A 13,801-nucleotide genomic window follows, 5' to 3' on the forward strand; every position below is an offset into this window, starting at 1 on the left:
AATGGGCGTAGCCCATTCACTCATTGTTGACAACAGCAGCGCGAAGCGCTGCATTCCTCCAAAAACCCTCTTGGCATCGTCCCGTACGCAAAAATCCATGCCGCAGGCATGGGTCATGCTTGTATCTGCTCAAATCAATGGAAGTCTATGGGGAGTGGGCGGGGCATCCCGACGGAATAGGGAGTGACGAGCGCGTAAGCGCTCGTAATGATGATTCCACCCCATGACGGCATCGGGAAGGCTTAGAGCTTTCAAACGATGTATATTTTGTTGTTATAGTGGAAACGGCTATATTGTGTTTGCTAAAAATATTATTAGGCCCGAGCGCCACAAGCTGGCGAGAGGCCTATTAATCTCGTAAGGCCGTGCGAAGCACGGCTGCGAAAGTGCGCACGTAGTGCGCACGAAATCGAGCGCGAAGCGCTCGCCCACTTCCAAACACTCACTAACGCACTCCTTCACTCACGCACGCCCCGTGCATACTAATTAATAGTAGGAAAATGGAACATTACCGTTGTAAACGGGCGAAGCCCGTGCAAAAGTGCGCACTAAACGAGCACTTTACATTGGGATGACGACCGCGAAGCGGTCGTCATCCCCATATAAAGCACTCATTTGCCCTAAGTAGCTCACGAATACGTTCCCCATCTCTTGCATGTTCCATGCATATAAGCATGTAATGCAAAAATTGAACATTATTACTGTATAGAGGGCCAAAAACACAAAGTGGGCGGAGCCCACTCAAAATTAACGAAAGTACCCGTCAGTGACCAGGGACCCACACCATGAGGTAGGAAAGCGCGAGCGCTTTCCGAAAATGTATAGTTTATGATATTTGAAAAATGGGAAACATTGTTTTCGCATCGGAATATTCTTCTTCTTCTTCTTCTTCTTCTTCTTCTTCTTCTTCTTCTTCTTCTTCTTCTTCTTCTTCTTCTTCTTCTTCTTCTTCTTCTTCTTCTTCTTCTCGGGACCAACCCCCCTATTTTTCACCCAGTGAACATTGACGAAAAGTCACAAAAATGTTCACACCTCTAAAAATCGTGCCTCTCTACATTCTGGCTATTTCCCTTTTCTAAAATAAAAAAAATTGGCGCGTCAGCGCCCCCAAATGTACCAAAAATGCATTGAGAGATGGGAAATGACCCAAAAAAAATCTGATCGTAGAATCATGAAATTTGGCGCAGAGGTAGATGGTGACAAGAGAAGTAAAAAATATTATTACGGCAACGCCGTCCGCCCAACCAAATGCCGGCCATATTGCTTCAAAAATGGCTAAACATGATTTTGGAGTTTTTCCAAACGTCGTACTTTTACGAACTCCTCCCAGGGCGTTGGCCCTAAAAAGCTGAAATTTGGTGAAAATGCTACTGAGGAGTGGGACATCAAAAGTTATCCAAATTACATTGATACCTCTCACGGTCTCTGTGCGGCGAAGCCGCAAACTGTAGCTAGAATTTCAGAAATCTCCCATATTTAAAATTTCTGCCGTTTGCGCAGATAAAGTCCGAATTGCGTCAAATTAGAATCAGTTGTTAAACTCTTTGCCCTAAACCTACTTGAAGTGAAATAAATTCATTTGGCGCCACAGCGCCCCCTACAGATTTTATATGGAGGTTAAATGTTTAGTTTTGCGAAATTATATGAAATTTGACACACAACTCAATTTTAGCATCCCCATCAAAAAAGTCAATGACTCATGTCATAATTGTTATGGCGTTGCCGTAACGATGACCGAAACCTTTCATGTTATTCCAATGGGGAAATCGCCAGAACATGTTTACACTTTAGACTTTCACAAACTCCTCCCAGGGCGTCAGCCCTATTAACCTGAAATTTGGTGAGACTCATCTTCAAGACCATCAAAAGTTATCCACATTTTCATTCAAAGAGTCACGGTGTCTGTGCGGCAAAGCCGCACATTTTGCCAAGAATTCAAAATAAAATTGCTTTTTGATGGTAAAACAAAGGGGAGAAGATGTGACAGCGTCACAGATTCAGCAGTAGGCGTAATAAAAGGACAATTGGGGCGCGTTAGCGCCCCCTCCTCTTGCGGCGTGGCGGCGGTGTGGCGGCGGCGTGGCGAGGGCCGATCATTGCCGCTTGCGGCTATATTTTTTATTGTTCTTCTTCAGCGCTTTGAGCTCTAATTTGCCCCCCTGAACATGCTCAAAAACTCACCAAACTTTGCCCAAAATTCAGAATCGGCGAAAAATTTTATTTTTTCTGGACCATTTTTTTTTTTCATCAAAAAATGGCGCGACAGCGCCACCGACTAAAGTCAAAATACATTGCGCCTATGGGAGACGCCCCGAGGTCAACTTTGTCGTAGAGCTACGAAATTCGGAAAACGCATTCCTCTTGTGAGGAAAAAAATATATATATATTGTGACCACGCCCCCAGACTTACCCTATGGCCGCCATCTTCCTTTGAAAATGAAAACACGCTGTGTTAGCCATTTTGTTCACGTCAAACTTTGACGAACTCCTCCTAGGGCGTTTTGCCCACCGACTTCAAAATCGGTGTACGTCCTCTGGACAAGTGGGGCATCTAAAGTTATCCAATTTTTTGAGATACCTTTTACGGTCTGTGTGCGGCGCAGCCGTAAAGTTGGACCACTTATTTTGGGATATTGCAGATCTAAAAATTGCTCCCATTTGATCAAAACAAGTTTGATTAGGACCAAATTTGAATCAGTTGTTAAACTGTCTAGTTTGGACCAGTTTATGATGACAAAATTGAAATGGGCGCGATAGCGCCCCCTACAGAGTGACCTTTACATTAACATTGAAGGTCAAAAATTAGTTTTACCAAAATGTTCTAAACTTTACCCAAAATTCTATTTTGCCGTCCCGATCAAAAAAGCCTATCAGACAAATGCCTTAATTTTTACGGCGTAGTCGTAGCGATGACAGAAACCTCCCATGTTATCCCTATGGGAAAACCGCAAAATCTCTCAAATATCCACATTTTTATGTTTCACACTTTAACAAACTCCTCCTAGTGCGTTTGGCCCACCAATCTCAAAATCGGTGTACGTCCTCTGGACAAGTGGGGCATCTAAAGTTATTCAAATTTTATGGATAACATTTACGGTCTCTGTGCAGCTGAGCCGCAAACTTTTCGCAGAATTTGGACTATTTGGCCTTCAGAGTGGCCTATAAACAAGAGTTTTTCCAAATGACATGATATTTTGCACAAAATTCTCATTTGCCATCCCCAAAATAAAAGTATGGGAGCCAAAGTCATATTTGGTAAAGCGTAGCCGTAGCGATGACAGAAACATCCCATGTTATCCCTATGGGGAAACCGCAAAATCTCTAAAATGACCACATTTTTACGCTTCACACTTTAACAAACTCCTCCTAGGGCGAATACTCGATCAAGTTCATATTTGGGGAGAATCATCTACACAAGCGGGGCATCAAAAGTTATCCATATTTTGATTTTAAGTACTAGGGTCTCTGTGCGGTAGAGCCGCAAATATATGTCACAAATGGGAAAAACGCCAAATCCTTGAAATGTTCACATGTATGCTTCACACTTTAATGAACTCCTCTGTGGGCAATAGCTCGATCAAGCTCATATTTTGGGAAAATCATCTACACAAGCGGAGCATCAAAAGTTATCCATATTTTTATTCCAAGTGTCACGGTCTCTGTGCGCTGGAGCCGCACATTCGACCCACATTTGTGTTCATTTTGCACTGGTTAAGCACAGCATTGTACAATGTGTCGCTGTCTTAGTTCTTAGACAATTACGTTAGCGCCATCTCTGTAAAATGCAGAGAGCAGAGTCGGAAGGCCGGCGGCCCGCGAGGGCCGTTGGATGCCGCTTGCGGCTTTAATTAAGAATTGATCAGCTTGGAAACAATGTTAATTGTTATTCATTTTCTGTTTATTAAAGTTTGAGTCGGTTATATACTGATGTCAAACATTTTTACTACTCTCTTTATTTTTTCAACTAAAACTACAAAAAGGTCCTTCACTTGAGTCTAATGATAGCTGTCCTAAAATATGCATAAATAAACCTGTTAAAACCATGGGGTTCAAACACAATTATAGACAAAACAGAAATTCACAAACAAAAATATGAATATAGTCTTATCAGTGTGTAGAATATTTATACATTTTTTAGCATTTCCGTTTTGATTTCTTTAGATTTATTTTCTGTCAGGCATCGATGTAGCCACGCTCCCGCGTCCTTATCCGCCACGGTTTCAAACGGAGGCTGCTGTTGTCTGTTATTTCTATGTTACACGAAAAAGATAATTTATTTGTACCAAAATGCATTGAATAGCGATCTACCAACTATTAATGTAGCGACTATTTGTTACTAGTTTTTTAATGTGCTTGTATTTTGCTCATTTACATTTCCAAGTCTTGACTTCAAAAGTTAGCTGTCATGACTCTACCTCCAGCGAAAGCACCCGAGTTGAAGCAGATCATTCACAACCATCTGATGAAGGTAAAGAGTTTGTACACCTTAATTGTCGTGCACTTTAACTCTTGTGTAGTTATATTTCTGACTACTGATTTAACTTGTGTTTTCCATGTTAGCATGTTCCATGTCAGTTGTAGTAACAGTGTAATGTCCTGTTAGCTAACTTTACTGTATGCATCTTACACAGCTTATACAATTTACACAACTTGCTGATGGATTTACTTTGACTGAGCATCGGTCGGTAAATGTATTTTGTTTTGTTTTGTTTTGTTACAGCAGTAATGTATAGTTATTGTATAAATATGTATGCATATATATGTGTGTATATATATGTATGTTGTTCCCCTTTCATCTCCCATCTTGTATGGAGAAATATTCATGGGTTTCAGGTTCCTGTTTATAGTTGCCCATTCAAAATGTATTTTGCTTCAGATTGTTAATTACTATGACAATGGTGGTCGATTTTCATCACTCTGAAACTCATGGATAGTAAATTTGATTTGTTTTTTCCTCTGAGTATGTTTTTACTTCCAGGTGAATATTCATGGAAAGATCCGAGAGGTCTTAGCAGAGACTTTGAGGGATGATTCAGGTGTGACAAATCAGCGTCTGTCAGAGCAGGACTTCCTCCATGCCCTGCAACGCCGGGGCATCGTAGACAGTGTCATGAAAGACCTGCAGTTTACTCAGGTGACATAACAACAAGTCTATGTTATCCCTTTACAATCATTCATCTTTATTTATTAAAGTGATCTAACTTTATCTGTAGCAAAGAGCAGCAGAAGAGGAAACACAGTTTTCATCAAGACCTGCTTCACACTTTATTGATAAAGATGAAATTAAGCTAAGGAAAAGTAAGTCATTTTATTTGATAATTATAACATTGGTCATGCTTTGTTATATGTTATTGAAGAGTAGCTGTGAGCAACATTAATACTAAACATGATATAATTACAGTTACTTTGTAGTTATTTATTTCCTCAAAGAAACTCATGAAATATACATAAATAATATACAACCCAATAAACTACAATATTCTTATATTCTGATCAATTTCTGATTCTGTAGCTAACATCGACCCATGCAGACGATATCTTTACCTCCAAGTACAAGGCGGTAAGGCCTTTCTGGAGCATCTTCAGGAGCCAGAGCCATTGCCTGGCCAGGTGTGCTCCACATTTACGTTGTACCTGCATTTCCGCAATCAAAGATTTCGCTCCAAACCTGTGCCCTGCGCCTGTGAACCTGACATAAAGGAGGGTTTTCTCCTAGAGGTCCACAAAGATGATCTGGGTAAGAATTGGCATTTCAAGTTCGAAAAAGCTGTGTTGGAACTCAATTCGTCCAGTAAATTGATGACTACAAAATGTCAAGATAATAAAATTTAAAAGTTTGGGTCTGGAGAAAATGTATCTTTACCATTATAAACCAGTAGCTTTGAGGTATATGGTTGAATGCATCTAATATTACACTTCTTGCTTGTATTTTAGTTTTACTGTGAACATTGATGCACCTTTCTTGACCGTTGATGTTAAATGTTACATTTTAATGTTATTTGTAGGGGAAGGTAGTAGAATGGCAGACGGCACAACAATGCTGTCTATCTGCGACCCTGTTCATTTGGTGCTGATAAAGACCGACACGTCCAGTGACACCACTCTCGTCTCTTCAAATGTTCTCGACTGGAGAACTGTTCTCAGTTCTACCAGCGGCAAAACGTGCATCGCTGTGGAGCTGATGGGTGTTGGTAAGAACTCAATCATGTATTACTTGCACTTACTTTAAATTTAGATCGTCTACAAGTTATACTCCGCATTACAGTGCTCCTTTCAGCCTTAGCATACTTAAGGACAATGCAATGTGTAATTAACTTGCACATTTTAGAAAGATGAGCCCAGAGGCAGCACACAGGGCCGGTGATAGAGCGCTACAAAGATGCAAAGCATGGATTTAGCTGGGAGGTGTCGAGAGCTAAACGACAACCTCTGTGTGGGCTCCAGCTTCTCACCAATTACAAGCCCAGAGCCCCCCCTTTCCGCAGACAACCTAAAACTTTCTGCATTAGATATGTAAATTCAATTGTAAATTTGTGTACATATTAAGCCTATTTTTTATTCTTATTTTTATCTTATTGCTTATTGTTATTTTTTATCCCTAAATATATATATACAATTACTGTGATATTCTTTCAAGACATTTCAAAGACATATTTCTTTAAGTTTGTTTGAATCAACCCCTGGATGCATTTTGCAGCAACTTTGAAACATTATATAAAGTTGTGAAATGGTTGCTTAAAAAACAAAATCACATTTCAGGAAGTGAATGTAAAGTCCCTGCTGGTATTTTGACTGTAAGTCTGGAGCTCTACCCTCTTCTGACAGAGACCATCAGCCCAGACATAATCTCCACACAGGTCAGTCAGACGGATGAGACTTTGTATTTTGTGCCATTATTTATTTTTATGTATTTTGATATTTTATGAAAAAAATCTGTCCAATGCCAAACTAGCACATGCAAGGTTGTGACACGTTTACTTTCTCTTCAGCAATCTCTAGAAAGACAAAGGACGGCGGAAAAGGAGAGACTGTTTTTAGTTTATGCAAAGCAGTGGTGGAGGGAGTTTCTGGAGATACGTCCTACACACCAGTCTAAAATGGTCAAGATCTTTGCGCAGGTTTGGCCCTCACCTTTAAAGTGTGTTGTGTGTTATTTGACTCCATTATAGATTCTGTATGAGTTTGACTCCTAGATTAGTTACTGTACTGTAAGATGAAGATTTCAAAAATGAGAGCTACTGTAATTTTGAGAATTTCAGGGGCAACAAATCTGATTTAAATATTTGAATCCATTATCCCCAAATAATTAACCTAGATATAAAAAACAAAAACAATTGTTTAATTTAATTTAGGTTCTCACGTAAAGTCTTTGTAGTTTATTCGACAAGGTAAATGAAAGTGAATGGATGAATTGTTAAAAAAATGTGATGGTTATTTCCACATTTATCTCTAAAATAAAATATTATACTTTATTATGAATTTTAATGCTGCCTTATCCTTTGACCTGTGGTGACTGTCCACAAAGGACGAGAACGGCGTAAACAGAACAGTGTGTTCTTATGTCCATGTCCTCCGAGCTGGACGTCTCTTGGAAAGCCCCAGACAAGCGGCCCGTTTCGTCAGCCTGCTGGCCCACGAAAGGGCCCCTGTGGTGGGCAGTGGAGCAGGCAAGCACGAACAGTGGTGCACACTTCTTGCCTTTCTCTGTCGAGGGAAGGTAAGTACAAACTGATCAAAGGAAATTCTGTTTCCTGTTTGGATTCAACTAAGCAATATATATATATATATATATATATATATTATTTTATTTATCTTTTTTTTTTTAAGAGTTGTATGAGACTAGACGTGCCACATAATTTACTCTAGATTTAGTTTTCCAATTACAGAATGTAATTTCATTGAGTTGCTCCATGAATTATGCCAAAGGGGACAGTGTGAAAGTGTGATGAAATACAGTCACGTACACATGGCATTTTGAAAGCCTGAAGCCCTGATATTAGTGCGTTGATTTACAATCTCACTATATAACTTATGGTCTTGTGACCAATTAATCAAAGCATAATAAAAAATAATCGACACGTTAATGGCCAAAAACGAATTATCAATAAATGATTTGTTTTTATGCTTTTTGTTTTAGTATCTCTTTTCTTTTTAACTTCTATTATATATATTATACAGGACATAATTTTCCCTAGACCTTTATTTGTACCCTGTTTTTTGTCCTTTACATGCTCTCCACTGTGTTATTCTGTGCACCTGAATGACTGTTGCATTTTCATCTCTTTACGGTAGATAGAGGAGAATTTCCCACACTACCACCTCTGAATAAATCCTTTCCCTGCCTCGCGCCCATATAACAGGAGAGACAGACACAACACGGCTCTCTTGCAAAGTGGCCCTTGTCAGTTGTGATTTACGACTTTCATTCCGGGGAAAATTAATTTAGCCTCATCAGTCCGCCAGCCTGCTCCAACGCGGCAGCCATTTTAGCACTTCTGGGGAACATCTATCATTCTGACTTGCCAGAATAGCTTCAGCCAGAACACATCGCACACAACTGCACTAGTCCATCCCCATGCTGCTCGTCGAGGGGCTCTTTACTGGAAAGAAGTTGTGCAAATGAAATAGAAGGTGCTTACTGTCATGGGCAATCTGATGACTCTGGCGGATTTCCTGTGCTGCTGCAGTAGTGGATTTTCTTGTGTGGCAAACATTTCCCAGAAAGGCTAATGCAAGAAGAACAAGAGCAGATATTGTGAGGAAAAAATGTTTTGGATCTCCAGGAATCACTCACTATCTTACCAAAAAAAAAAAACATAATCACAATCACATATTGCACTTTCATTGCTGTTTGTTTATTATCATTAGAATCAACAGAATTAGCTTGAATTAACTTGTTAAGCTGGTAATCAGTCAATTTAATTTTGACTGATAAAATTATGTTAAAAATCCAGCTCCAGTACATGTAAAGCATGGGCAAGCTGTAACTGTAGTCAAATCAACTATTCTGGGAAGTATCAAGATCTGTTTTCACTAACAACACTGAAAGTTACAAATTTGAGCTGGTCTTTTTAAGAATTCCCCTTGGACTCTTTAATTACATGTCCTTGAATTATTTTTTTGTGATGCATCCTTCAACTTTGATAGAGCAAAACCCAACAAATACTTAGTCTACTGTCTGTCAGTTCATTCCTCCCAATAGCTTTACTCCTCTTTCTCTCTCCTTTTTTCTTCTTCTACTACGGTATAGCGTAAAACACATACTTTGAATACGTACAAGGAAAAAGTTAGAGATGCAACTACAGTAGGTGGCGGTAAATGCACCTTTTCAGTTGGCTTGCCACCGCCATTAAAAGCAACAGAAGCTTTACTCCTCTATATGTTTCTAGATGGGGTTTGAAATTTGATTTTCCATTTCCAAAGCTACTGTGTCTCAGCGTTGCAAAGAGCCCAGCCTTTTGATTGTACTCCAAAGGGTTCAAAAACTTCTTCAGAGTTTAGGGTCATTTCAGTCAGAAAAAAATGGGTTCATAATTACAATCAGTACCCATTAGTCTACGATTTCAGCATGGAAAGATGGTGTCCAAACCTTTCATGGATTCATGGAGTTTGCTTTCATGTGGATAATTATTTTTATTGTAAGTTTTTTTAAAGGAAATGTTTTGACAAGAAATAATAGCTCAATTAAATTATGTAATAAACATATTGTAGCATTTTATTACACAAAAAAACACAAAATATTTAGTTTGTCAGCATTGTAAAATCTGGTTGGCTGTTTGTTTTGCAGGGCGACTGTGAGGACCATGCCACCCTCCTGTGCAGCCTGCTCCTGGGCTTTGGGCTGGATGCTTATGTGTGTGTGGGCACCAAGGTCAAAGGAGGGCCCCACACATGGGTCCTGACCAGAGGCGCTGATGGGAGCGTCACTTTCTGGGAGAGTTTCACTGCTCACAGGTGAGAATCTACATCAGACCGTAAGAGCAGTGTTACAAATATCTAACCTTAGAATAAATATATATAATAAATAAATAAAAGCTGAATTTGGAACTCTTTTTGGAATTAACTGTAAATGGTCCACACTAGTTCTTAGAATCTGATGTTTTCTCAGAAAGACCATCACTTACTGTCTAAAGCCACGCTTTCAAATCAATCTATCGTCTGTGCGTGTTTCTTTTGGCTTTGATTGCACCAAGCAGCTTGTGACGGTCAGGGCAGGGGTCATTATTATAATCAATGATTTTCTGTGAAATTGCTGGAAAGTTTCATCCCATTCATTTGACATTTCTCTGTAACCAAATCCCTAGAAAAAAGATCTTTCACTTGATGTGCTTTCAGATATTTAAATACTGAGATAATCATTTAACTGAAACATTTCCTATAAATTGCACATTTCTGTCTGTTTTGGTGCAGATACCTACATCAGGCCATAGACCCAGATGCCCCGCCGCTGGTGCAGCAGCCCAAACCCTCTCACCCCTATCGCACTGTGGGATGTGTCTTCAACCACCAGAGCTTTTTAGCAAACTGTCAGCCCTCGGATGCAGTGGAGCTGTGCATCTTTGACTTTCAGGTACAAAATGTCCCACCAAGAAAAGATTTTTTATAATGAACAGAAGGCAGCAGTAGTATAATCAAGCTACGCTTTAGTGAACATTTTAGCCATGTCCCAGGACAGCTGTTGTGACAGATGTAGTTTACCATTTCTGATTTTGACAGAAAAGTGAACGAGTAATGCTATTCTAAGGCAAATTGTCATTATAAAGTGTACATAAGGGGTACAATATACACAGCATTGTCATGTTGTGCATCAGTTGTGCTTGGAAGCATTAAGCTTGAAGCGTGGTAGAGAAATAAGTTGTGATTCAGGGTCAGACAGAGGGCAGTTTTGAGCCTTGAGCTGAAATGGAAGTGGCCCGTGACAGAACCAAGGCCAGATTAGTCATCATCAGGGGTCATTGTGTGGAGAAGATGAGATGTTTCAGTTCCTAAGGTTATTGCGAGTGCTTGAAAAATGGTTTTATTTTGGTAGCATGTTATCTTCCTTTTAAGATGATCGAACAGGGAAGAAATAGTGGAAATTCAGTATGTTTAGAATCGGCAAACACTGATCAAACCATAATTCACCCATTAGCAGTTGGTATAGTGTATCTACTACAGTACTATCTTAAGAAGTCCAAAACCAGAAGACGTTTGGCAACACTTTAGTTAACATTACTGTGTCTGCATTACATGATGTTCCCTTCACAAAATGTTGCTTATTATAATTTTGACTTCATGACTTTTTAAAGAACCAGTCTCGGTGGAAGGCCATGAGCGAAGAGGCCCTGAAGTCTGTGTGCGCCCCCGGATCAAGCACCTCGTTGCCCCCTGTCCCGCCTCTGACCGCCCCCAGTCTGGACCCAGCTGCTGTCAGTAACCAGCTGGAGCTAGAGATGCGCTTCCTCATCTCTGAGCACAGGAAGGTACAGCTCATAGTTATTCTGTGTATTTTGTGTATAGTTTTGCAAATACTATAACCCCCCTTCAAATGACTTCTTCTTTAGTTCAGGCTGAAACAGTGTTTGGTTAAATCAGCGTACACTTTCTGTATTTAAAGCCTGTTTTCCATAAAACACCCGACTAAAATGAGCCCCAATTCAAACTGAAGCTGCTCCTTAACCTTTGGAGTACAAACAATTTGCTGGACTCTTTGTAAAGCTGAGACTCTGTAGTTTTCTCTGATGTCAGACTCTGACATCAGATTACTATGATGAGCAAAATGGGGAAAAATTTGGGGGGGGAAATCAAGCAGCACGCTGGAATTATAAGGCCCTAAAGACCAAGCCAGTTTTCTTTGAACACGTCTACAATGGCCAAACCCAGATCATTGAACAAACAAACTTAAAACACTCCTAGAAAGGATTACCGGTACTTTTTCTGTGTCTTTCTGTACAGCACTTTAACTACTAAAATAACACAAGTAGAATAGACTGCTAACACAAGTAGAATAGACTAGTTACTGGACAACTAACTAACTAACCAACTAACCCTAACCCTTTGCAAGTGAACCAACTTTGCTCTTTCCGGGTTCTCCGGCTTCCTCCCACCATCCAAAGACATGCATGTGTTAGGTAAAATTGGTAACTCTAAATTGGCCCTAGTGAATGAATGTGAGAGTGAATGGCTGTCTGTAATGTCTATGTCTCTGTGTTAACCCTGCGATGAGTTGGCCACTGTCCAGGGTGCACCCCGCCTAAGGCCCGAAGTCACTGGGATAGGCTCCAGTCACCCGCGACTCCGAAAGGGAACAAGCGGTAGAAAATGGATGGATGGATGCGCATCCAGGGACGGAGGCTACAAATCAGTCTGTGCATGTTGAACTGTCCTTGTCAAATAAATACATAAAATGTCTGAAATTCTCTTGCAGGACTTGGACCTGGCCACGGTTTGGGATGATCACTTGTCGTATCTTCTGTCCTCGGCCCTGTCGGCCTACGAGCTGGAGCGCTGCATGGGCATGTCCTGTGGGAACGAGGAGTTCCAGGACGCCGTGAGGAGGGCGGTGCCAGACGGACACACCTTCAAAGGCTTCCCTATTCACTTTCTGCACCGCAACGCCCGCCGGGCCTTCACTACCTCTCTCAGGTGAGCGGGTGCAACATGTTTAGACGTGAGCATGTCAGAGGGATTAGCAGTAACAACTAAAGTAATGCTTCCCAAACCAGATGTAGGACTTTTGAAAATTATGTCTGAATGTTAAACTTTTTGGACCACATTATTTCTAAAATAATTGGCAATCGCATAAACTTGAATTACTTAGAAAGGTTACAAGTCATAGTCTTTTAAAACCTCAAACTGGATAAAGAAAATCGATAAAGGCTCAAATCAGCAATTAGAAATTGGCCCATGGCTACAGTTTGACCTGGATTTTATTGAGTTACTGGTTGGTCTGTGTTTTGGCACTGTTGAGAGGTATAAACTTTGACCAAACTGAGAAGCAGTAGCTCCACACTATTTGTTGATACGCTGTAGATGTACCTCTTCACTCATGTTTTTCTTCTGGCCTTTTTACCCAGATCTCCATTCTGTGATGAGATCATATGTTGCCGTGGGGACCATGTGAGGCTGGCTGTGAGAGTTCGTGTTTTTGTTTTCCCTGAAAACGCCTGCGCTGTCTGGATCATGTTTGCCTGTAAATACCGGTCTGTGCTGTGACCACACCTCCACACATAAACCCTTTTTTAAATTTATTAAATTACATTTTCTATGAGTTCCCACACAATATGTATTTTATTGCTTTCTAGATTTTTACACCTCTTTCTTTACTCCTAGACAATATATTTATATAATGTAAATGTTTTTAAATAAACTTTTTAAACACTATATTGTATTTTTGTTTTATGTGGCGATTATAAATGTTTTTCTCCTTTCTGAAAAGTAGCCATAAAGTGCAATAAATGTATTAGAAGCGAGTCGGTTTGTCCTGGATTGTTCCATCCAGATTGAGAATGACTCTTGGATGAGAGTCAAAATGTAAAAAAAAAAAAAATTATGACTACTTTTGAATCTTTTTCTCCAATAGATTTATTACCTTTAAAAATATATATACATTTATTATTTATCTTTACTTTTTAAAGTGAGACCAACAATTACAAAAGGTTGTAACAGCAGCAACACGTGTATACAAATACCTCTCCTTATCCCCAACTAAAGTTATTTTAAACGTATCGCTCGCTGCAAAATAATGTAATTCATAACTTGAGCACTAGATGGCAATGCAAGACAAATATTGGTGTGGGACACTGTATTGTACTCACGTGCA

The 13,801-nt window shown here is 40.0% G+C and overlaps 1 protein-coding gene across 1 annotated transcript; it reads left to right on the top strand.

The window, feature by feature from the left end:
• Window positions 1-4,258: 4,258 nt before the first annotated feature.
• On the top strand, window positions 4,259-13,285 carry cep76 (centrosomal protein 76). The gene is made up of 13 exons (XM_072461129.1): window positions 4,259-4,468; window positions 4,979-5,134; window positions 5,214-5,298; window positions 5,513-5,737; window positions 6,006-6,191; window positions 6,760-6,857; window positions 6,990-7,118; window positions 7,526-7,717; window positions 9,788-9,954; window positions 10,411-10,570; window positions 11,289-11,462; window positions 12,407-12,624; window positions 13,056-13,285. Exons 1-13 carry the CDS (start codon window positions 4,406-4,408, stop codon window positions 13,192-13,194), a joined length of 1,992 nt encoding a protein of 663 aa, XP_072317230.1. The 5' UTR covers window positions 4,259-4,405; the 3' UTR covers window positions 13,195-13,285.
• Window positions 13,286-13,801: the final 516 nt, after the last annotated feature.

Source organism: Eucyclogobius newberryi, unplaced genomic scaffold, assembly GCF_026437365.1.
Source record: "Eucyclogobius newberryi isolate DKJ021-1_F unplaced genomic scaffold, fEucNew1.0.hap1 SCAF_3, whole genome shotgun sequence".
NCBI lineage: Eukaryota > Metazoa > Chordata > Actinopteri > Gobiiformes > Gobiidae > Eucyclogobius > Eucyclogobius newberryi.

Coding starts and splice junctions, on each gene's coding strand:
- cep76 (XM_072461129.1), top strand. CDS start 4,406: ATGACTCTACCTCCAGCGAAAGCACCCGAGTTGAAGCAGATCATTCAC. Junction 7,119..7,525: donor TGGTCAAGATCTTTGCGCAG/GTTTGGCCCTCA, acceptor CTGTCCACAAAG/GACGAGAACGGCGTAAACAG. Junction 7,718..9,787: donor CCTTTCTCTGTCGAGGGAAG/GTAAGTACAAAC, acceptor TTTGTTTTGCAG/GGCGACTGTGAGGACCATGC.